Source organism: Prunus avium, chromosome 8 (genome assembly GCF_965620075.1).
Source record: "Prunus avium chromosome 8, drPruAviu1.hap1.1, whole genome shotgun sequence".
Lineage (NCBI taxonomy): Eukaryota > Viridiplantae > Streptophyta > Magnoliopsida > Rosales > Rosaceae > Prunus > Prunus avium.
Genome location: NC_142291.1, coordinates 3793184 through 3817744, shown reverse-complemented (window position 1 = coordinate 3817744; position 24561 = coordinate 3793184). Strand labels below are relative to the sequence as shown.

The 24561-nt window shown below is 36.8% G+C and overlaps 4 protein-coding genes across 5 annotated transcripts; 2 read left to right on the top strand and 2 right to left on the bottom strand.

The window, feature by feature from the left end:
* The first annotated feature begins 867 nt into the window (after positions 1 to 867).
* Positions 868 to 2803, top strand: LOC110762110 (Cupredoxin superfamily protein). The gene is made up of 4 exons (XM_021964715.2): positions 868 to 1240; positions 1376 to 1491; positions 1738 to 2163; positions 2497 to 2803. The coding sequence occupies exons 1-4, from the start codon at positions 1111 to 1113 to the stop codon at positions 2566 to 2568; spliced, it is 744 nt and encodes a 247-aa protein (XP_021820407.2). The 5' UTR covers positions 868 to 1110; the 3' UTR covers positions 2569 to 2803.
* Positions 2804 to 4003: 1200 nt separating this feature from the next.
* Positions 4004 to 5696, top strand: LOC110762132 (uncharacterized). The gene is made up of 2 exons (XM_021964737.2): positions 4004 to 4292; positions 4390 to 5696. Exons 1-2 carry the CDS (start codon positions 4145 to 4147, stop codon positions 5577 to 5579), a joined length of 1338 nt encoding a protein of 445 aa, XP_021820429.2. The 5' UTR covers positions 4004 to 4144; the 3' UTR covers positions 5580 to 5696.
* A 2159-nt stretch (positions 5697 to 7855) lies between these two features.
* LOC110762122 (protein BYPASS1-LIKE-like) lies at positions 7856 to 9576 on the bottom strand. The gene has a single exon (XM_021964724.2). The coding sequence runs from the start codon at positions 9363 to 9365 to the stop codon at positions 8175 to 8177; it is 1191 nt and encodes a 396-aa protein (XP_021820416.1). The 5' UTR covers positions 9366 to 9576; the 3' UTR covers positions 7856 to 8174.
* A 5287-nt stretch (positions 9577 to 14863) lies between these two features.
* LOC110762108 (uncharacterized) lies at positions 14864 to 23404 on the bottom strand. 2 transcript variants are annotated; one of them, XM_021964714.2, is made up of 13 exons: positions 23173 to 23399; positions 23012 to 23077; positions 22504 to 22569; positions 22340 to 22415; positions 21673 to 21750; positions 20356 to 20453; positions 19529 to 19602; positions 18494 to 18581; positions 18228 to 18385; positions 17979 to 18021; positions 17190 to 17255; positions 16164 to 16241; positions 14864 to 15627 (listed from the first exon to the last, which is right to left on the bottom strand). In XM_021964714.2, the coding sequence occupies exons 1-13, from the start codon at positions 23269 to 23271 to the stop codon at positions 15508 to 15510; spliced, it is 1110 nt and encodes a 369-aa protein (XP_021820406.1). In that variant the 5' UTR covers positions 23272 to 23399; the 3' UTR covers positions 14864 to 15507. The 2 variants fall into 2 exon arrangements, with proteins under 2 accessions (XP_021820406.1, XP_088101042.1); XM_088244916.1 differs by lacking the exon at positions 17190 to 17255 and having other exon boundaries at positions 23173 to 23404.
* Positions 23405 to 24561: the final 1157 nt, after the last annotated feature.

The following is a 24561-nucleotide window of genomic DNA, read 5'->3' as shown; positions in this document are numbered from 1 at the left end:
TTAAAAGATGATGATGTGTCCAAAATTTAAATGCATGTTCCATTTTAATTGAATTATACTGTCACTTAGCACGTCTACGCAATAAGAACAACTCACTGAAGTTTTGCTCTCACTTTAGAGAGATCCTGCTGATTTTAAGTTTTAGTTACAGTGGGAGTAAATGTTCTCTTCAGTGGAGCTACAAATTCCTTGTTGGTTTTGTATATTTTGGAGTTCAAAAGATTAGAAATTGAAAAAGTAGGGTGTTTGAATTGATGACAGTTTGAGTTTACCAAGCCTCCAAAAGCTCTGATAATTGTGGTAAGGAGAAGTTGCTTTCCGTTTGTCTTTATAACATGGCAGATTGCTGTTGGCTTTGCCAGAGGCCAAGAAGAGGATTCTCACATCTCTCTGGTCCTCCATTCTCACCACAACTATATAATTTGGGGAAAGGAGGAGGAGGAGGAGATAAAAAGAAGGAAAAGAATGAGACTTTAAAGATTTTATTCCCTTAACATTATTTTATGCATCAAAGTATGAGCCTAATTACATTATTTATGGATAAATAAATAAAAATTTAAAAAGGGCCTCATAAAAGAAAGTGATTTCCATTCCCTCACCCCCCAAGACATTAGTTTATTTGGATTGAAAATGTAGACTGCAGGTTGATAATCACTGAGCTAATCATTTTAGAATAATAATGCCCATCATCAACAATCAGAGCCACCCAAACTTCTCATAATCACTTCTCAAACTTTTCCTTTTTTAATCATATATAATTCTTAAAAGCTTTATTCTTTAAGGGTAAAATTTTTCTACCAACAAAATGATTCAACCTTTAACTGTATAAAATAATGAGAAACACACCACACAATCTCCAACATTTATGTCTGTCATCCATTCATACTCTTCCCATGAAAAAGCTAAGCACCACTGACATTTTAACAGTCTCTATGCCACTCTCCTCCTCTCACAGTTCTCTTTTCACATTTTTCAAAAACCCTTTTTTCTTTGTCAAAAACCCAGAAGCAGGCAGGAGGCAGGGATAGCAAGGCTACAAAGGACCAAAGCCTCTGTCTAATCTAATATTTTGCTGTCACAAAAAAAAACAAATCAAAAGAGAAGCTGAAGATGAAGCTCTCCATGCTCATCTTCCTGTGTTTTCTCTCTTTTCTCTTCCAGCATTCTCACTCCACCACAATACTAGTAGATGGGGTTTCAGAGTGGAAAAATCCCACTGTTCATGTAGGAGACTCCATCAGTAAGTACTTCAAACTGAAAAGAAAAAACCCCAACAAATTCAAGAACTTCAAACTTTTATTTATTTTTGGTTGAATTAATTAAGCATTGTTTTACTTAGGTTGCCTTCTAACACTTTTTGTCTTGAGTATTTCAGTTTTTAAGCACAAGTATCAGCACAACCTCTACATTTTCCAGAACCAAAAAGCCTTCAATCTCTGCAATTTCACTCAAGCCACACTTCTTAACAAACCTGACTCCACCTCCTTCACGGTATCTCTCTCTCTCTCTCTCTCTCTCTCTCTCTCTCTCTCTCTCTCTCAAACACACACTCACAAAACCTTCTTTTTTTTTTCTTTTTCTTTTTTCTGATTTTTCCTGAGAAATAGTTCAATTTACTCTGTTTTGAACTTGGGTTTTCAAGAAAATTCTTAAAAGAAGTAGTTTCCATCTGGGTATGTCATAATTGTCTAAAATATTTGAGCTTTCTAACTAAAATTCTTGTTACATTTGCAAAAGTGGCACCCATCACGCCCTGGTTTCTTCTACTTTGCCTTCAACAATGGCTCTATGCTCAAAACATGCCAAGAGACCCAAAAGCTGGCTATCAGAGTCTCCTCCTCTTCTTCAGCAGCAGCACCACCAGGAAGTTCAAGTTCAACAACAACTTCTCCACAGCTTCCTCCAATGGCTTCCCCAACACCAATCTCTGGTGGAGGAGGAGCAGTGTCATCTTCTCCAGCATATCCATGGCCATTCCACCCTCGCCAAGTTTCCTTCTCTCCCAGCCCACAACCAAGCGTGAGTTCTTCAGTGGCTGTACCAGACAAAGGTGGTGGTGGCGGCATGCCATTTATTAACAGTAACCCTGCAGTTCCTCTGCCTACTGGTGAAGTTGACTCTGCTACAATACGCCCTTTACCAACCTCTGGCCACCATGGGCAGGTACCTCAATTTTCTCTTTTATTAATTTTCGATTGGATGATTCATTCGTTGTTAATTGATTTTGAGTTAGATGTTCAAATTTCGATTAGTATTGTATGTGTAAAGTTATTGATTATAGGTTCTTGATCTCATTAAATTTGTTCATTTGTAAGTTTAGCACAGTACATAATAATGAAGTACGCACATATGGTTACATACATGAAAATGTAAATCTATATGCAGTTAATAATGAAAAATGTTGTGTAAATGTCCTATTTTTACTTTTTTTACGTTTGAGTTTTGATGGGATGTTGATTGGGTTTCTTTTGTACTGACTGTGGGTGGAAACTGCAGGTGTTGGTGGGGTTATTTGCTCTTCAAATGGAAATGGCTCTATTTTGTGTGGTTTTTTTCCTGCTGCTGTAAAAAGGGAAGGAAGAAGAGAGAGAGAGAGAGAGAGAGAGAGAGATGGTTTGTAATATGTGTAAGTAAAGTAAATCTGGTGTAGGGTAAATCTTGATCAGGCAGAGCAGAGAGGCAGTGTGGTGTTTGAGTCTAAAGTAACTTTAAGAGTGGTGATTATTATACCATGTATTGAGATGCTCTTAGTCCCTACTTTGGAAATCATTACCACTTTTGCTCCTTTAATTTTGGCATGCAATCAATTGCTACTCTCTCTTTTTTCTACTTTATCCTGCTCTTTTCCTCTTCTGCTTCTTTCAGTTTTTTTGTTTTTTGGGGAAGAATTTAAAATTTGAAAGTCATAAAGCAATCAATTGACTAAAGTGATCCCCGCAGATTGGTACCTAAAGCAATTTGGTAGGCTGGTTGTTGAGGTATGCACTTTGGATCCCCACAACATGAAAATGAATGATGTTTTGAACCATTTGAATCACTCTCATGACCTGTGATCCATTTCTCCATATAAACTTCAAGAAAAATGATCCATTTCTCCATATAAATTTCCAAGAAAAATATTTTTTTTAATGAAAAATTTAAAGAAAATATTTAGAATCTGAACAACTCAATGTTTGCCTATGGCTGGATAAGTGGTGGGCATAGTGCCTCCCTTACCTTACCTCTCAACTTAGGGTGAACAGAAGAAGAACTACATAGAATTCAAGTTTAATTGATATTCACATGATGAAATAAATGATTATGCTGTTGCCCTGAAGAGAATTACAGATGCAATGCAATGATGAAGCCTTTTCTGGTAGACTCTATTCTGGGAGTATAACTTGTTTCAGTAATAATTCTCAATGTGACAAACCTTTTTTTGTTAACTTTTGACTATGTCCCTTGTTTTCCTTCCTTTCTTTTCATATCCTTAAACGAAACGCCTCGGGTTGAGCTTGAGGGAGTGTAGAAAAGCAGTCTTGAACTTCAATCTCTTTCTTTTGTCAGGCACTAAAATTCATTTGATTGATTCAAAGTTCAAAGGAGTATAAATTGTGCGATTTGGGCGAAGTTTACTAACATGACACACGTTTTTTACATTTAGTAACACAAAAAGAATCAAAACTGGCTTGAGTTTCTCGTTAAAATCCGGAATTTAATACCTGAAAAATCAGAATTTGGATTGATTAGGACAGCAGTTAATATGAACACGCATATTTCGGCTAGGCCCAAAATGCAACCGAAAAGTACGCCGGCATTGCACAAGTTTAGGGCAGAGATGGTTAGGCTAGCTGAGCCGCTGTACACAGGTTGAATATGAACACGCATGGCTTGAACTTCATTTTGGTATCAAACATAGAGCCGTTAACTTCCCGCCAAGGCAACCCACATTTCGGAAAGCAGTGGATTTAAACCGTCCTAAACGCCTTCAAGAATGCCATATAAGGAAGCAATGAATATGTGCTTTGTTTCATATGCTCAATAAAAGACAATATGGGCTCTATTAACATTCCCCTCTCACGCGTGCACATTCCGCTACCCCTTTGAATAGTTTAAATTTTGGAGTTCCTAAAATTGATTTCTGTAAGAAAATCAACCCCAACCAATGGATCTAGAATTGAGACTCAAGGTCACCCATACCATGGATGATCATGTTTCTTCTGCCAACTTTCGGATTGCCAAAGACAATTCCGATCCTCATTTCGTATCAAAAGAAACCGAAACTACCTTCGTCCTCACTGGTCATCTCAAAGGTTAATATCATTTTCAATTATTCCTCAATATTTGTTCTGTGTATGTGTGTGTGTGTATGCCAGCATTTTTTTTAAAACTTTCTTTGGATAAATGTAGGTTATAGAAGACAGCATATTGAAATTGACATAAATGAAGATGGGACTCAGATTGCCATTAGTGGGAAAAAGCCAGTTCAAGAGAAGGTGATGATAGGATGGATGATGTACAAGAAAGAGGTGGAGATAGGGAGTTTCAGAAAAGTCTTTCGGATTCCGGATGGAGTGGTTTTGGATCGAATCAAGGCCAAGTTTAAGGAACACGAATCAACTCTCACCATCGTCATGCCAAAATCGGAGAAAGGTATTCAAGAGGTTGAGATTGAGGAAGTGAAAGATGATGGGGTGGATAAAGGACTAGACACACAGCAGATGGCACAACCTGCAGCTGAAGAGGTTCCTGAAAAAGATGGTTCTAGGGGGAAAGTTGAGGTAGAATTTGGTGAGGCTGAGAAAAAGAAAATGGAAGAAAATCGCCGGATCAAGGGAAAAGAAGTTGATGAAGAGGGGTCCAAGAAAGAAATTGTAGCTGATGGAGTTCTTGGGAAGGACATGAGTGGGGGAAAAAATCAGGAAGAAGCTAGAGCTTCAAAGATACAGAGTATGCAAGAGACAGAAAAGTCTGTATCGAAAAATAGGGAAGAGCCAAAAATGGCAAGGATTGCGAAGATTGAAGAAGCTGATGGTGTTGAGAAAGAGACGGTTGCTAGAAAGGAATTAGGCACAGAACAAATTGTAACTGATTATAAGGTGCCAAAGAGTGAGGATGCTAAAGAGACAATGAAGGAAGATAAAAGCACTCAAGTAAGTCAAGAAGTTGCTAAGCCATCACAAGAAACTCAGGCAACTCAAATTGGAAGAACTGGTGCAGAAGCAGAAGGGTTGGAGGATGACGTTCATAGTAGACGAGAGAGCAGTGACTCATCAAAACCTACAGGAGATACAATAACCACACAACAAGAAGCTCAAGCTCAACAGATAGAGACTACAGAAGGAGATGTTGCTCAGCTGCAAAAGCAAGAACCTGTCAAAGGAGAAGGAAGCCATGGAAATGAAATTCAAGAAGCAGGAACCAATGAAGAACACATGAAAGAGAAGGAAGTTGAGAAATCAAGTGATGATCTAGAGGAGACGCCTCCTCGTTTGGAAAAATCTAATCTGCTGTGCTCTCCATTCATCATTGCAGGTTCAGCACTAATTGTTTCCCTAGTCATGGTAGCAATTAACAGGATTAGAACTAGAAAAAGATAGCTTCTGTGTTTCAGAGCTCCCTCTCTCCCTCTCTCTTGTATATTCAACTTTACCTTTTTTTTGGATTGTAATTTTACTTATGATCCATTATGTTAATGTTAAATCTCGTTATTCTGAGTTCTGTAATTTTCAAATTCATTATTTGTCTTGAATTCCCTGGTCCAAGCGAAAGGTACAAGTATTCGGTTTTCAATAGGGCGTGCACACGCATATTATACATCTGTCACACTTCAACTAACATCATCAAGATTAGAAAAGTCTTTTGCCTCCTTCCCTTTTTTTTTCTTTCTCTTGTTATTTATTTTCTTTATTGGCATGATATAAAATGCCAAACACATCAAAATTATACAAACTTTTAGGCTTAAGCGACTTTCTTATTATTATTTTTATTTATACGAGCGATAGGAAAGAGGGATTCGAACTCGGGTGCAGAGTGGGAAGCAGATCCGCTCTAGCCAACTTGGCTAAGCCCTTTGCTTCACACAAACTCTTAGCCAGCATTGAATTTGGGCAGTTTTACGTGCCATTACGTCTGGTCCCAGAAATTGGCTTGCAGAAATTAGAACATTAAAAGCAAGAAGAGCTATTGGTATTATTAATGGCTTAACAGCTCATGAAGCCATGTAGGGTAGCTTTGCAAATGACGAATCTCTACATTAATCCACCTTCCAAAATGCAAAACATTGTCAACACATAACATGGAATTTTAAGCTCCAAACCAAGAAAAGACAAGAATTAGCTTTTAGCATTTAAAGCCCACATTGAAGCAACAGCTCACCATGAGTTTTTTCCCAATAGGGGGGGTCAACTGCTCTGGAAGCCTCTCATTTTGACGAGGTAGGTAGGGCAAGAAGAAGCTGCGTGCCTAATCTGCAGTCTTGGTTGCTTGATGTTATAAGCTACCAACTGCACTCTTCACCCTAACCCTAATTGAGGATAAGACAGCGATGGATGATCTGCAAAAACTTTGTGTATCTAAATTATATACTAAACAATAGCTTTGATGCAATCTTCAAAGACCAATTCCAATTGGCTCAAATCAAGCACAAGATTAGCTCATGCCTCTAATATCTGGTGTAGTCAAAATAGGTGGCAAAGGACGTATACAGTCAGAGGATTCCGGTTAGAAGAACGCTACTCGAGAGAATCCTGGCTGTTGATGCAGAGTCTGGAATCGCCCCCACACGGGCAGGTGATTGACCTTAGCTTAGCGCCTGCTGTTCCAGCTACTTCAAGATGTGACTGCTTCAAAGTATCAGAGCTGCATTTAGGTGGAGATCAAACAGAACCACATACACCAAGTAGCATCTGTAGGAAAACTAGTATTTTGGTTGTATAAGGAAGATACTAATTTCGAAACGGCGGAGAAAGACAACAGGGAACTTAAATATACAAGGGCTGAACATAGAGGGAGGCAAAAGGGAAGAAGGCAAGCTCGAAAGAGCAGAGGACTATGTTGAACAAACAGGGAGCTTAAAAATTTACACCCCCACTGCGGCAAATAGGCAAAAGCCACTTTGAGAACTATGGATATGTTACCATTAGAGGGCAAAATTGAAGTCCAAAGTAATCAGGAGGGTATTGTCTTTGGCAAGAACGGGAAACAAACCAAGAAATGAAAATGAAGCCTGCAGTCAATTTCAGAAGAGAATTCAAATTCTGGTTTCATCATCTTTCAAGGTCAGAATATGGATGCCCTCACATGACCAAATCATAGTCAAATTCCTGCAATAAAAGAGAGGGAACCAGAATAAATAATATGAAAAAAAAAAAAACCAATCAATCTCAGCTGCACTAGAAATGGTAAAGCAATTTACCAACGGTCAGAATGCATTAAGCCTTACAGAACTGCATATGGAAGTCAAAAGCAGTATTGATAACAACCTGTCCATAAAGAGAAAGTTGGAGCCTGACTGTCCGGTGTCTGGTTGAAGCTAACTATTGTAATATGGCAAGCAGAAAATTCCAAGAACAATTAACAGCACATTTCTTTTTCTTCTTTCGGGGTCTTCTCACTTTGCACTAACCAATCAATCAAAATATAAGTAATTGCAATCCAATGACGAAGAAAGCCAAAAGAAGATTGCTCCCCTCATAGAGAGTAAGTCATTATCAGACATTTCGATGATTTCGTTTCGTACATTGATGTAGCGATTCGAATCGCCCAACGAAGCCTCCAATCTCATACACACACAAATTCAAATACCAAATTCCTATGTCGTAATCGGTAAGCATTCGAGATCGAAAGAAAAATTGTGTAAGAATTGAACAGAAAATGAGAAAGGGCAGCAGCCAGATGCATGCTCAGAAATTTCATTATACAAAGGCAAAATAAATAAGCAACAAAAGAAAGATAAAAAGGGTAAAAAAAAAAGGAAGGAAAAACAGCAAACATGAACCTCCAAGAAGTAGGTTCCTTTGCATAATCCTAATTTCTATACACAATATATGGTAATTGCTGATCGATTTCATTGATTAAATTACAAGAGAAAAAGAAAAAAAAGAGTCATATCTCCTCCTCACCCAAATTTTATTGCCCCCGCCGCCGCCGCCTTCTTCTTCCCCAAATCCAAAAATTGATTGCTCTCATCTTCTTCATTCATTCGTTCTTCCAAAAGAATCCATGCCCTCGGTTCGGCTTTTCACGATTCCATGGAACACCTCCCTGACCTGCCGCTCCAGAGGATCCAAACCCTCCTTAATCCCCTCACACAGGCTCGACAATTCCTGCACTCTCTGCCGCACCTCCCTCTCCTTCTCCTCCGCGATCGGGAACTGCACCGAGTCCGCGAGATCGCCGATTAGCCGTGAGCACCGTTCAATCTGATGAATCTCCTTCAGCAGTGCGCAGGCGTTCCTCCGGTCCCGCCGCTTCGACTCCTCTAGAATCCGCTCGTGCAGCGAAAGCATGGGCCCCGCCCAGGCGAAGCTCCTCGGCACCGTGAAATGCACCTGCAAGCCCCTGTCCTGGCACGGGATCGCCGCCACTAGGGCCCACATTACGAACAGCAAAACCGAATTCACCGTAAAAACGGCGGGCGCGAGCCCGTTGGAGGCGACAATCTCGTTCGGCTTCGGGGCGTATAAATTATTTCCGATCGCCTGGAGCTGCCTCGCGGCCGACCACGACCGAGAAACGCTCCAGGAAAGAGATCGGAAGTGGCCCAGCGAGCGGTGCTGCTGGTGATGCTGGTGATCCTTTGTCGGGTTGTTCCGGCCGAAGGAGCGGTTCCTGTGGGCCAGGGTGGTGTTGGAGGAGTCCTTGTCATCGAGCATTGCGATGGCAAGGTCGACGAGCGCCTTCTTAGCTCTACGAAATTGGCCCTCGCCGAGCGTCCTGTCGCGGTCGAGGGCGACCAGGACGATTTCTAGGAGCTTGAGCCACTGCCGCACCTGCTCGATGCCGTCGCGGATGGCGTTGCAGACGTCGAGGGCCTTGACGCTGCGTTCGAAGTAGTCGGAGAGGAAGCGGTCGACGGTTGGCTTGGAGAGGAGGGGCTTGTTGATGGAGGAGAGGAGGAGGCTCTTGAATTCTTGCTGGATTTGGAGGAAGGCGTCGAGGAGGTCTCGGAGCCATTGGAGGGAGAGGAGGTCTTGGGAGGAAGAGGAGAGATGGAAGAAGCAATCGGCGACGTGGGTTTGGAAAGAGTCGAGGTCTACAGCTCCTTGACCACCGCCATGGCTATGGGCTTCCATTGAATTAAATTGATCGCGTCGGAGGCTGAAGATCGAACGGCCAATATTGTTGAACCCAGCTGACGACCCTTGATATTCCGTCGCTGGCATTCTTCTCTCACATCACACAACCCCCAATTGATAAATTTATAAAATTCAAATTCAATCGTTTTTGGTTTTCAGGTTTTGGGTGTTGGTTGGATTGAAGCGAGCCCTAGAGAGCTTTAATGGAGGTGGAAGAAGAAGAAGAAGAAGAAGGTGAGAGAGTAAGATAGAAATGGAGAGAGAGTGCCGCGTTTTATGGTGGGATGAGGTTGGGGTTTGGGGAAGAAATAAGATTAAGAATTTTTTTTAAAAACCATAATTAGGAAACTTAATCCCAGTAATTAATTTTACTTTACTTTCTGCTAATCAAGGTTTATTGAACGCGAACTAAACACGGACTGAACACGATGTATATATTTGGGAACTCCAACTTTTAACTTCTTTATTTACCTACTTTTTTTCGTTAATCTTTCTCTCCTCAGATATCTGAGATCAAGTTGCATCTGGACCGTTGATTTCATGTTACTTTGGGCTTGGTGGGGGGGCTTGTGTGTTATTGTTCGCCGAGGGTGAGGGCACGGACGGGCTGACGTTGTGCCACGTGGGGGATGAGGACGAAGTCGTTGTGCAGAGGGAGTGTACACGTGGACGGTACAGCTGGGTCTTCGTTGGCGCGTAAATTGGAGGTGGAGCGAGGGATTGACTGACTGACCCGGTCCTTCTAGAAAGGGAGTGAGATGGGGCCCGAGGGATGTGGGCCCGATGAGATGATGGGAATGACGTGTGTCCTTTTCTAAAAAATGAACAGACGAAATTGTCCCTCTCTCGTAGAAGAAAAGAAAGTGTCAAATTCCCGTCCAGTGTGTACGTTGTTCGCTGTCTGGGTCCCGCACCACTGTCAACTGCTCAAGTAAATAGTAGATTGTGAACATCAAAAGGGACAGGATCTACCATTAAACAAATTTTAAGGTTTAACTTTTAAAACAGGCTCGATATAGTAACAAGATATTCATAATAGTCTACGAGAAAAGGTTTAATTTTTTAAAAAATATAGATGAAGAGATGAATTTAATTGTACAAAGAAAGAAACATAAGAATTTTGTACCATGACTCATGTCCCGTTTGGCATTGCTTATTTGGGGTGATAAGTGATTTTTTTTAAAATTTTGAGAAGCCAGCCTGTTTTGTAAACCATAAGAAAATCACTTATTGTTAAAAATTATTGTGAGAAAAAATTATAAAGGAAAGTAGCTAATGAGGTGCTTTTATTTTCTGATTATGCGAGAATCAGTTTTAAAAAGGCGCCGAGTTTAATGATTATGCGAGAATCATTTTCTCATTATGTAGAAATCAGTACCAACAACATTTTTAACAAAAAGTTTACCAAATGCCAAACTGCTTTCTCTTATAGTTGATTTCTCTCACAACAAATCTGACAGAGATTATTTTCACAGCTCAGCAATGCCAAACTGGCCCTCAATTTATATACTATATTTACTTTTCATATGAATGATAATTTTTAATCAATAAGCTTATTGTCCTAGCCAACTGGTCTTAGTTACATCACTACGCTAAATGATGATAAGATTTTTCTATTTATGTACTTTCTTGAGAAGGCATGTGAAATTGGTGAGACTTTCGACAGTCGTCCTAATATTGGGGGCAGTAAAATAATAATTCCGACCATGCATTCCAAGAAGAAGAAAAAAAGGAAAATATTCGGCCTATAAAAAGAAATGTTTTAAAAGAGAATTACCTATGAAAAAAAACAAAAATTACTTTACAAAGAGAATCTCTTTAGGCAAGTTGATTAAAGAAAATCAGTTCACGTGTGGATTTGGTGCTCCCCATTCTCCAAGGACATGGACTTTAATCTGACTGGGTCTCCTCTTCATTGAATTAGGGCAGATTATATCACACAACAAGGGAATATAATTTTTATTTTTTTATTTTTTCCAAAAGTAAAGGAAAATTATTGATAGGGGACACTGAAAATCTATATATTTATTTTAATAATCTCAATTATCCAAAGACATTAAATCTCTAAACAAACATTTATTTCAAATGAGGCATTGTTTTCAAGTTTTAATGACAAATATCCCATTTTAATTACGTCTTGGAGATTGCAAAACTGATAATTTGGGCTTAAGCTAGCCTGGCACTTGGCAGGCTTCAGATATTTTTCAAGTTTTTTTTTTGGCTCCATCCTAATTTTATATTATATATTTTATTTTTTTCTCTGGTTGGAAAATGATAGTTCAAGTCAAACCCTGTATAAATACAATTATAAATTACTACTACATCAATCTTGTTTACTACAAAACAAAATAACATGCACATCAATCTTGTTAAATAATTCAGAATATTAAAATATATTATGTACAATGTAGAAAAAAATGCATAAAATGGATGTTTTTTTCTTCTCCAACGTCATCAATAATAGCTTTAGTTTCCTTTTATAAACATTGAAAGTGAAATTTAGATAAGTATAAAAAAACAAATTATTAATTAATTAGAAATCAAACAAGTAAAACTATATAATAATACAAATTTGTAATGTCATCTTAGAGGAAAGTAAAAGGTAAACAAATAATGGGTTTTTTTTCTACTTATTACTTTTTTTTAGTATCTTCTCTATTGAGAGAGGCGATACGAATGCTAGACTTGAACCCAGATCCTTATTACCTTTTTTTTCATGAAACATACTTGAGGACTAAAGATAAAATACCAAACAAGGTATAGTTAAGGCTTATAAAGCCAACGGGATCTAGCCTCATCAGTGGTCTCAGATTTGAACTTTCATGACACATTATCAGTATGTGTACTCCCTCTCCCAATATCGCTTATATCAGGAAAAACACAACTCATTACAAAAGGGTTTTTGGTAATTTAATAATCTCGTAATAGTAATTTTTGAGAGAAGTTGATGGATGCTTGATTTTCAAGAAACTTCATCTTCCTCTAATTTTGTATTTGTGCTAAGATTTGGAATCTCGAAAATCTTCATGAAAAAGTTAACATCATATCGCCGTATCCTAACCGGTTCTTGGAATTGATCACTTTTTTCACATGACACAATTACAAAAATCGTGAATAGTGTTCTTCACAAAAGACATGCCCATTTTATTCACCAAGAAGAAAGCCAGCTATGCTTTCCAAAAAATAATACTAATAGCTTAATGGTCCACTTGTTATGGCTTCCAATTTTCAAGAACAAAAACAGATGTCAATTCCATTATACAATACAAAGTAATAAATATTTCTAAAAAACAATTTACTATTAACACATGATCTAATAATTTATTCTTGATTTTAAAAATATTTTACCGTATTTTTACAAAAAATCTACAGAAAACGAAAGTAATTTAAAAAATATGTGCGTACATGTATGACAGAAGTGTTACACTCGAATGTAATAACTAAAGTTGAGGAAAAATTAATACAACTTGAGAGGAAAAATGGTATAGCGAAAAGGAAGAACAGGGTGATGGTAGAGGTGACCCCTCTAGCCTTCATGCAGCTCCCTTTACTTTTTTATGTGCAATTTTTCAAATATGCAAATTGGTGAAGGAGATGAGGATAGATATAGATATATATATATTTAAAAAAAAATGTGGTTAGTTTGTCTCTTGCTTTAAATATTATGTTATTTATTATTAATTTATATTAGGATAAATTAGAAAAACTATATTTCATTAAAAAGGTGGATATAGTGAGGAATATTTGGGTTCAAATAGGCACACCCAAGAACTTTATACATTGTATGGTTGCATATGTTGATGTGACGTGAGGAGTTAATCAAATAATTGCATATAAATTGATGTGTGAATTTGTTAAACAAATTAGTCATAATTAAATTATGTTAAGCTGACTAATAGGGCTTTTGAAACAACAAACCAAAACAAAACATAGGACCAATGACTAAACAATCTACTAAGTCATCATATGTGGAAAGGCCTCCTTCGAATTAGAACCTCTTCTTCCATGGATATATCACATGTGGTGTGGTGTGGACCTATGATCTGACGGAGCCACAACTTGTGGACCATTGTATTAAATTGCAAGTTGCTGTCCTGGAAATTATTATCATTTTGGATACCGCTTGTCTTCTTCTTACGAATCACAGTTTGACAGATATACAAAAATAATTCATAAAAAATACACAAAAAAACTTCTACACATCACATTAATAATGACAAGAATATAAAAGCTCTTACTTACATGATAAGAAAGGAAGTATTTTATTATTATTTGTGGTCGAATCCTTGAAATATTAATTTATTATTTGAGTGTGTTTATAAAGTCCATTTCATATAGAGTTTTTTTAAAAAAAATAATAATTTGAGCTTTTATATTAGTGAATCTCATATATATATATATATATATATATATATATATATATCAGTTATTCTCTTATCCGGATGTCCGCACGTTATTATTATGCGGATCCTATTGTAAACAAGTAGGAAAACAAAGAGCGATAGTACAAAATACACGGCTTCCACACGATAATAACATTCGGATGTTCGCATAAGAGAATTTCTATATATATATATATATATATTATATCCATGGCCCACTACGTGGGGACTGACTTGTGTGAAATGTACATGTTTGGCTCTTTCACACGTCTCTCTGCCCAAAAGAATAAAAGAAAAACTCAATATTTTTTTCCCCTTTTTCCCTTTTCCAAAACCAAGAAAAGAACCCGTCATTCGCCCAATTAAATATTATCTGTTTCAACAATTAGGCACATATGCAGTTGTGGATTAATCTAGTTGATTAAGTCAGTGTGTTTGCCCTTTTACGTATGAGTTTGGTTATCCTTTTGTACATTGAAATAATTAGAATATCGCTTTATAAATAAATAAATAAAACAATTATGCACATGTTAAAAAAAAGAGAAAAAAAAAAAAGAAGAAACAATTTGTAACTTTCATTTTCATTGATATAGTTCTTTCTTGGGCCTCAAGACTCGGTCAAACTCAAGATCAAGAAGAGTCAATAGCTTCCAGAGATAAGTTTGATGTTGGGGAATGGGACGTGTGTGCTAATGTCGTTTTGATCAAGGAGGGTCAAAATTATATGCGCCCATTCACGAAATGTTTGGAAAAGCACTCTTCTTCTTCTTCCTGTTGCTGAGAGAGAGACAGACAATTTTTTCACTTCAAATTGTTTTTTTTAATTTTGAATTCTTGGTGATACCATTCACTTATGATTTAAATTCTTCATGATGCGATTCAAGTATCAATTATCATCCACTTGGGTTGAATGGTTTATAAAAGATGGATTTGAGTTTGACTAGAATGTAAGCTTAAATAAACAAAAGATTTTTGAAATAGATTTTTATTCGTGTGAACGAGAGAGAGGGAGGATTAGAACTTGCGAACTCTTACATAAAATTTGGAATTTCAAACACCTATATTTTACGAATTAAAAATCTAAAAAACTATCTATCTAATATTTAATAAAATCCTTATGTTTGAAATTTTGTCTCCAAAATCGGCTAATATATTTTTTTCTTTCATCAACTTGTAGATAAATATAAAAGGGAGACTTTAATCTTTCTGCAACTTGTAGATAAATATAAAAGGGAGACTTTTTTAGGAACTGGTAAAGCTGTTTCATGGAGACTGAGCTGAGGATCTAAACGGTTGGGTGGGGCCCATTTTCATATTTGAAGGTCGGCTAACTAACACAGACCAACCATACCCTAAAAGCCCCCCAACCAGACAGCAGCTTAGCCCATTCGCCGTATCCGTCAACCTTGCCAGGTATCTTGACCCTTGACTTTTGACACATTCATCTCAAACAGAGGACCACATGCACACCACAGCTCTTTAACTAGTTACAAAAAACAAAAACAATAAAAACAAGATCCAAGCTCTAGATCTGGGCTTTTGACCCTGCCCTACTTCCACCGCAATCACACCGTGTATACACTCTGTGCATACGTGAGTGAGTGAATATCAGTCGTTGATCTGTATCGACCTAACTTAACAACTTAGAAACAGTTCATATTCCAGTAACACACTTGATTTGGTTCACACTTGGCCATGCCTTTTAAGGAAGAAAAACTTAAACCATACATAAGAAGTCACGATCCATCGTTGCTTAATGGGGGGCATGGTTGTGCTATTACAATTCTGTTGTACTGCACGAAAGTGAAAGTCATCTTATACAGATGAGATGACAGTTGAACAAAGCATTAGGGAAATCCATTGGCAAAACCTTGCGGCATGCTTGTTTCGCTTTCTTTCGCTACAACATCGGCCACAAAGATACTCCCCGAGTCGCACCATCCACCTAGAACATCCTTGTTTTGGCACTGCAATAACATATACAGTTTGAGATTTTTAAAGGCAGTTATACAATATAGCACAGCAACGCTGTCTTTGTATGGATGGACTAGAAGAGCGCTATTTATTGTAGACCAAGAACTTATTGATTTTCTTTGCTTGCTGGATGTCCTCGGTCAGGTTAAAAAACATGTTTGCTTGCTGGCAGAAAGACACCAATAATTTAAGCATAACTTGAAAAAGTAAATACTATATGGATTTTCGTTGCAAACACAAACTCAAACTCAATATCGGACTGTGGGTTGCCTAAATTTTATAACACGGAGTAAATAACAAGGATAACTGCTGGTCCCAATTGAGAACCAATTCCCTCTAATTTGGTTTGGTTAATTTCATCAGATCTTTTAACTTAATTTTAAACAGAAGACAAAAATTTATAAGTTTATTTACAATTAATAAAGTTGTAATCCGACCAATTTCAGCTTTTGATTGATAGGACAACAGAATTAGCCTAAGAAAGGGTAGTCTACATACATGCCATGCAAAACATTAGAAGAAGTAATACCTTGCTAAAACCAAGCCAGTTTGAGTCTCCTCTAAATGAAAATACCTTGCTGCTATCTTTCCACTGTCCACAAAAGACCTGCAAACACAGTTGTAGGTGGGGCAATGAGAATTGCGAGTAACAAGTCAACTAGTAAGAACCAAAGTAACTTCATTCATGCTTCTATTAAATTTTAAAAGAACTTGGCTAAAAAACTAAAAACAGTTTTGTATTACAGAAGAACTCTTAATCATAAAAACGTTTTGTAGCAGACCCGCACATGAAAATAAAGCTTGTCACCCCTGAGTGTCTTATGGTTCATCTTCATGATGACATGGCTGGTGTTGCCACCTAGGGCTCCCTTGGCCATTTGCTTAGGCACCCTTAGAAAGCCCAAAACCACGAAGGACTTGGTTCTGAGCTTTGGCTGTCTCCATTTTTGGGTTTCTTTCAAACTATAGATTTTATTAGTATTCCAATTATTGTTATAATTATATAACTGAAAAGTACATTACTAAATATATATGACAGTTTCTATATGTTAGTGAATGGATCTCATTGTTTTTCCAGGAAGTTGGTACAATGTAGTTATTACATACTAACTGTGTTGGACAGCAAGAACCAATGTGGCAAAATAAGTAGGGAAGAGTGAGCCCATGGTATCACCGCTCCCCAAGGATAGATTTGGATAGCATCTAATTATTTACGAACGACTAACCTAAAAGATACCTTGTCTTATCATGATCCAATTTATAGCAGCGTGTACATGTGTGAACATGATTCCACACTTAGGTGGCTGATAGATAAATACCAGAAAAATTTAAGAACCATCTAATCAGAAGTTTGGACAATCTTCGTGTTCATAACAAAATACGAACACTAACTTTTCCTTACAACAACATAAATGCATCCAACCAATCTGTTAAAAATAATTAAGGTGATTACTAAAACAAATAAACTACTAGAGTTAAGCAAAATAATTCACCTGAAAATGAAATTACCATGTAAAAAAACTTAACTACCACTAAGTAAAAAACCCGTAATCACCTCATAGTCAACCCCTTGTATGTAGATATAGTCGGAGTCAACTGAAGAGAATGCAAGCCCAGTTATCTGCAGATAAAATGTTATCTCCAGCAGCTATATATAACACAAACAATGAAACAAGAAGGAAATTGTGTAGCTTGAAAAAACAGAGTGGAAGTTCACTCTATTCAAGATTGGAGTCAACTATTAACGTCGGCCTATTAACTCTGCATTCGACCATACCCATGGCACTCTTTACCCTGGATACAAACAATTCATGAATGATGTGGTGGTAACGGGCCTTCAGTCAGGTCTACAGGTAAGAGATTTGCATCCTACACTTCTGACATTCGCAGATGTAACATAGGTAATCCATTTTCAAAAGTTCCAGTCATTGTCATTAATCATTCCAATCCAAAAACCAAAACCAGTCACTAGTTTTGACATTGCAATAACTTTAACAAACTCTATATCACTTCTGAGAATCAAATTTCTTGTTGATTGCAAATTCAACTTATTTGCAAGTCATGTATGGTGCACATAGGGGCATATTATAGCCATGATTGGGTGGATACATGGAGAAGAAAACAAGGAATATGGAGTCCGAGATCCTTTTCAGACAATAAAACCTACGTGGATTCCTAATTTCTATAGTTGCAAGCTAGGTATTGTAACAATAATGCACATATACCAACATGAAAGAGCAAAAAAATAACACTGTAAAAAGGAGAAAAAATTGAGTGAAAATGTAAAGAAATAACTGTAAAATGGAGCATAAACAAAAACAAGGCAGCATAGGTTAAAACTGACCTCATATTTCGAGCAGTGCACCCATCTTGATAATGCTGACCATCTACATCAAATGAACAGATCATATATCAGGTTTCAGTTCTCAGTTCCTAGCAGAGTGGAAAAGAAAAAACAAAAAGACAAACTAATGCTCTATTTCTTTTCCTTAACTTCTGAAGAGGAAAACATAAAATCTTAAATCAACAAGAATCAAAGTACCAAGAGTAACTTGAATAACCTGGATATGATATTGAACCAAATGGTACCAACCTGCGAGGATCATAGATTGTCACTGTACGATCAGCTCCACCAACTGCAATATTCCCGGTTGAAGAACTGCAGACAGCATAAAACGCATCACCAAGGGAACCGCATATTCGTTGTAGACAGCCACCATTTTCTTTCATTCTCAAGTCCCATATAGTCAGCTACAGTTATTCCAATAGATGAAGCTGAGCAATTCAAGCATAACTGAAAAATAAAGTTCGTGATAACATTTGAAAACCTTAAAAATCATAAAAGCACAAAAGTTCTACCTGGGAACCTTCTGTGATTGCTAATATAGAGCCCTCGTTCCCATAATGCGAACTTTTTGTGAAGTTCAGTGATGATGGGTACCAGAGTCTGTAAAATGGCTATGTTAACAACAAAGGTCCACAAAGATCTTTTTACATAAAAGTAATGCAACACAAGTTGACTGAAAGCTCTATAAGGATCTTAGGTAATGCATATAGGTTTTCTGAATAGCTGCAGAACCTACATTGAATATAGCCGTGATCAGTCAGCCATTAAGGTGAAATGAAAATTTTGGGCAAGGTGCACACAAATCGCATATGCAATCTACATAGACATATTTTTCATTAACTAGTCATACAAGCCGGATAGCCAACAACTTTTCATGACAAAATAATTCTTCAAAATATAGAAAACAAATATTGACTAAAAGAGGGATTTCACCTTCAATTCTCTAATTAATTTTTTGTTTTCATCCTGGCATAATATGCAGTAGTAAATTGAGACAATATGGCGGTTCCAGAAACAACCAGAGATGATAATATTTTACATTTCCAAACATTACAAATCACGGTGAGGAAACTTCGGCGCTTCTTTGCTTGGTAGAAAGCATATTAAACCATCACATTGATTGTAGTTAAGTGTAAAATAAATTTTAAGATTTAATTCAAGCCAGGAAATTTTTTTGCAATTAAATCATGTATAATCATTAATATTGGTCACAAAGATTTCTGTTTGTTGATTAGTTCATAATAAATGCTGAACACAAATGCACAACACCATAAAATTATGTGATGTTGCAAAAGCATCCATTAGCATTGACTGTATGGGATCAATAGACTTTTGGTTTTGTGGCACCAATCTCCCTTTGAGGACTCAGAAGATGGCATTTATGAATTTCCCAGCTGAAGTGATTTCTTCAAACTCTCTAGGTTCTTGACACAACAAGGGTAGCAATTATATGGAATTTATTTATTTATTTTTTAAATAATGACAGGGATGGTAATTTCCACAAGAAATAACAAAAAAACTATTCCAGCACCACCTGTAACACTTACGTACATAATTTCCTGACATGGATGTCTTGGTCATAAACATCAATGGTTTTGCAGAAGCTACGTGCAACAGCTGCCTGGAATAAGAGATGATTACGAGTGATAGAGAAGTACAGGTAGGAAAATCTAACCAGAGAACAAATCATAGTCTCCCAAGAATTATTGAGTTAATTAAATGTTCAGAAAGGAAGGGACAGGCAAAAGCAGATCTGTCCTGTTTCTCGTTAGGAATGACATCTCCATATGACTAATAAAAGTTTCCTTCCAACTTTTATTTATAATGTAAAATCATAGTAGTCTGCACTTCATTTGCCTCTTATAAACTCAGCTTCCCTGAATAACACTTGGGCCTACAATGCCAAATCTGTTTTTTTTTATAAAAAAATTATATACAAAAAAAATTATCATTACTGTAATGATTTTGATTTGTAATTCCAAGAGCTTAACGACACCGGAACTGTGTCAAAAAAAGTTTTGTACACAAATAAAAAAAATCCCCTTTGGAAAAAAAAAGAAAAAGAAATTAAGAAGACAATGAAAGGTTTTTACAGACAAATGAATAACCTTAAAAAAAAAGGTTTCATTTGAAAAAGACTCTTAAAATCTCAATCATTTTGATTGTAAATGAGAAACAACTAAAACACTAGAAAATAAAATCTAATACAAACAGAGTTCAATATATTAAAGTGAATATCAAGAATGAAGACAGTGCACTTCATATTATATTTGTGAACATGGTTCAACTATGGTATTCTCAGCTGATTACTCACTGATGAAACATAATGCAAAAGTTCAGATTAAGCATAAAAATAAAAGTAAGCACTCAGTACCGTAGACCATTGTGTTGGACTGAAGCAAAGCCCCGCCCAACCACTTTCTCCAATGCCACAATCACGAGGCAATACTGAATAAGTAAGCCTCTCTACATCTGAGAAATTAACAGGTTAATCCTACAATTAGTAAGCCAAACAAAAAATTAAATCTGCTCATAGTTTAAACCATTTCACATAATTCAATTGATGGTGTAATATTCTGCCTAACTTTCTTGGTAAAATGATGCATAGAATGTATCTAATCAATATACAAGGGGAGAAAAAACCGATGCATTTGGTAAACCCTATTGGGAATTTTAAATTTTAATATCTGGTCTGATGACCATTGGGCATTTTTTGTACTAGCCTCTTGCACATGCTCCAGGTTTGTAACACTATCTCAATGTCAAGATGATTAATGGGTAGTTACTCTTTTTACCTCCTGCTAAAGCATTTTAGGCATTTATTTACTCATGAGTGAGAAAGGGAGGTTAAAGTTTCATGGGAAGTCCCTTTTGCCTTAAACTACGTACTACTCCATATTTAAGCAATTCTGGTTACTCATTTTCAGTTGTTTTTTACTTTTCGTAGGTGAAATTCAAAAAGGGTAGTTAGGTAGTTGCTCAAGAGTAGCAAAGTGTAGTTACAGAGTCTCCATGAAAAATATACTTTCTGTCAGTATCTTTTGTGTCATTATTTATTTATGGTTAATTTCTTGTTTCATAAGGTGGATTCAAAATAGTGTCACTTTTAGATAAAAGTATAAGACTAAAGTTACATAAAACAAACAAGTATTGAAGAAACCTAAAAGACAGAATGGTTAAATTAGGCAAAGATCACTTACAGCACAAAATAACAGAAAAAGGACAATCAAGTCAAACCATGAATAGACACCCCACTTTTATGCATCATCATTTCGAAAGATGGGTGATTTAACATTCCTATATGTGAGTGAATGAAATTCTTAGTCATAAACAAAAAAAATTCAAAAAATTTATTACAAAACGGATAGGTGAGAGCAACTTAAGAAACCAAAGGCGTGGCCTGCATCCTTGAGACCAGCATGCCATTGGTAACCAAGCAAATTAACCCACCAAAAAGATAAGAAAATATTTCTCCAATTTTAAGGTAAGCAGAAACCTGTATGCTAACTATTCCAAAAATTATGAAAATTTAAGGCAGAGATTTGGTTGAATAGGACTCATAATAAATCATCTCCCCGGGAGGCCACCAACTTCATTTTTCTTTCCATTTATGAGCATACATTCCACAAAACCAACAAATCCCCAGAACAAGAATAGAACCATAAATTAAAACTTAAATACAAAATTTCACCTGTACCAGTAGTATCTAGTTTAGATACAATAAGGTGACCATAAGAATCAACAGTTCCCAACATTGAATAGCCCGTGCCTGCATTTTTTTATATCAAGATAGCAAACTATAAGTAAATTACACAAATGTCCAAAACCATTATTATTTTTCTTTAAAAGAGCACATGTCCAAAACCATTCTGAAATGATATTTGTACATTTTCATAAGACTTTTCTCCATTATCGGAAATGAGATAGTCAGCCTCTAGATAAAATTTTCTACTTTCAAAAGGCTTTTGTGCATTCGGATAAACACTTTGAGAAGCCAAATTCTGTCCAATGTCCTCATCTAAGTTTGACATTTAATCCTATAAAAATGTGCAAATTAGTCATGCTCTTTCATCAAAATGGTCAAAGGCCTAAGAAATTATTCCACAAAATGTTACCACCACTCTTCAATTGGGATAATAAAAGAAGTGCACAAAACCCTTAAAAAATAAGAGGTCAAAGACGAGGAGTAATGTGCAAAAGTACCATGTACGCTCATCTCTTTTATATATGTTAGGTCCCAAAATTTAACATTGATGTCATGGGCAAGGACAACCAACACAAAATGTCAAAAGATAATATTCCAAAGAACGCGACCTAACAAATCAAAAAAATGAAACCTGACTGCAACAATCACTTACTCTCAGTTTCAGCAAGAACTATACTCTGAATTTCTGAACGATGAGGGCAGCGGTTAACCATCAAAGAGTTCATAACCTTCAAGGATTCATTGGGTTGATGACACAATTAACACATAATATACTCATTGCTGAATAAATGTGATTGAATTCATGAGATCACATACCTCAGTGTGTACTGGGATCAGAAGGCTTTCTTTTCCTTCGCTGATCAGAGAATCTTCCAATGGAATCTTAGTAAAAACAAAGAAAATAAATAAAATAAAGCTTCTAGCCTAACCACCATACACTTTGACTAGTAATATGAACAAATTACGTCATACTTACATTTTGGTAAATGTCTAATACATATTGAACATAAACAAACATTTCTCACTTGAACTTGGCTATCTTACTCATGTTTCTTCAAAATTTTCCAAATCAAATTTTAGACATGCCTCTCAAATTTAAAAGCTACAAGCAATCAAAAACTCCCAAATTATAGAGTCCCACTAATTGGCATAATTCTTCTTTCATAACCCTTTCTGAAGAATCATTTGGTACTAGATATGAGCTCCACCACCATGAAGACTATACCAACAATAAACTTAAACACAAATAAGCAAGTATCCAACTTTCAAAACCATAATAGAAACAAAAACAAAAAGACTCAAATTATGATATGCAGGCATATACCTGGAGTTTGTAAATCTGGCAACCGGAGGCGATGTAGACCCAACAAGAAGAGCAGTCCTCGTTAACCTGACAAAGAAATTATAATTGCATGATAAAACCAAAAAAGAACTTTGGAGAAAGCCAAAGAGTTAGGGTTAGGGTTATAGAGTTTGGGGGAGTACATGGAGAGCGAGGCGAGTGGACTGGAGGCTACCAGGAGAAGGATTCTCTATGAGAGAGGACGGCACCACCGCCTTGCTCAGACTCTTGGCCCCCAACATCTTCCTCCTGCAAATTGATAGGGTCTTCGGGAATACAAGGTGGCGCGAATTTGTCACTACTGGGATAACGGCTATAGAGGTAGAATAGGGGTTTTAGGAATTTAGCGGGTAACCCTATTTGAAGTTTTCCGTAAAGGTAACTTAAACAAATTTAACCCAAGTCAACATAGTCTAGTCGAGTGAAAAATGGTCTTGACTTGCAGACCTTCTATGGCATCATAACTGTGTGTGTATAAAAAAAATATCTCTCCTTATAGTTTAGACTATAGCTTATACCAAAAAAAAAACCCACCCAAAAAACATAGCACTCTCTCTTCCACTTTCTTCCTAGAGAAAACACTCCATAGAGGGGGAGGAAGAAGCGTCACTACCCTTCTCCCCTCTCCTTCTTCCGTTTTCTTTTGGGTTAGTTAATAAGTCTCTTGGATGTTTTAAATAAGAAGCCTTTTGTATTGATTTCTTCAGGTCATGCTTATCGAAGTTCCCCATCATCTCTTTTGGGCTATATCCTTAATCAAATTATTTTCCCAAAATTCACTCTCTAATACTGTTCATCTTCTCTAAATTTAGTTTTATCTCGTATTTGACGGAGTTGGTTGCAAATCACCCAATTATTTTTTGCGAGGATTGTTTGTTTGACAAATTTATTTGCTTTTATGCTTAGATAGATTGCTGGAAACCATGTGTCATGAATTTTGTTTTCGCTTCAAGACTTTATGCGATGGTGGGTGTGACAGCGCCGATGCTTCTTCAGTTGGTGGTGGTAGGGTTCATTTAGGCTACTAAATTAATTTAGGGTTTTAGTTATGTTGGATTTATGGACTTTATTTGGGATTATATTTAATATTAGTTTAGTTTATAAAAATATTATTATTAACTTAATTATCGGGTCAGGCCAAGCTGCTCAGGAGCATAAAAGTTAAGGCCGAACTCCTACCCTTTTCACAACGGAACAGGTTGAGCTCATCCATTATATCGGACCAGCCCACAGCCCAAAAAATAGGGTGAGACTCAGACTAATGGGAGCTTCTATAGTGAGGGGAAAGTTATAAGGGGTTTGTTTGAGGGGTATGTTAGAGCCATTGGATTTCATCCAACGGTGAGTTTTTAAAAGAGGGTGCATGTAGAACCGGGTTGAAATCTGACCCGTTGGAAACCCAACTTCAGTTGAAGATATTTCCCTCTCTGAAAAATTCAAGAACACAATCCTCTGTTTTTGAATGTAACGCAAACCCAGAATTAGAAAGATCCAAAGCTCCCAAACCCTATAGTCGCTCCATTGTCATCAGC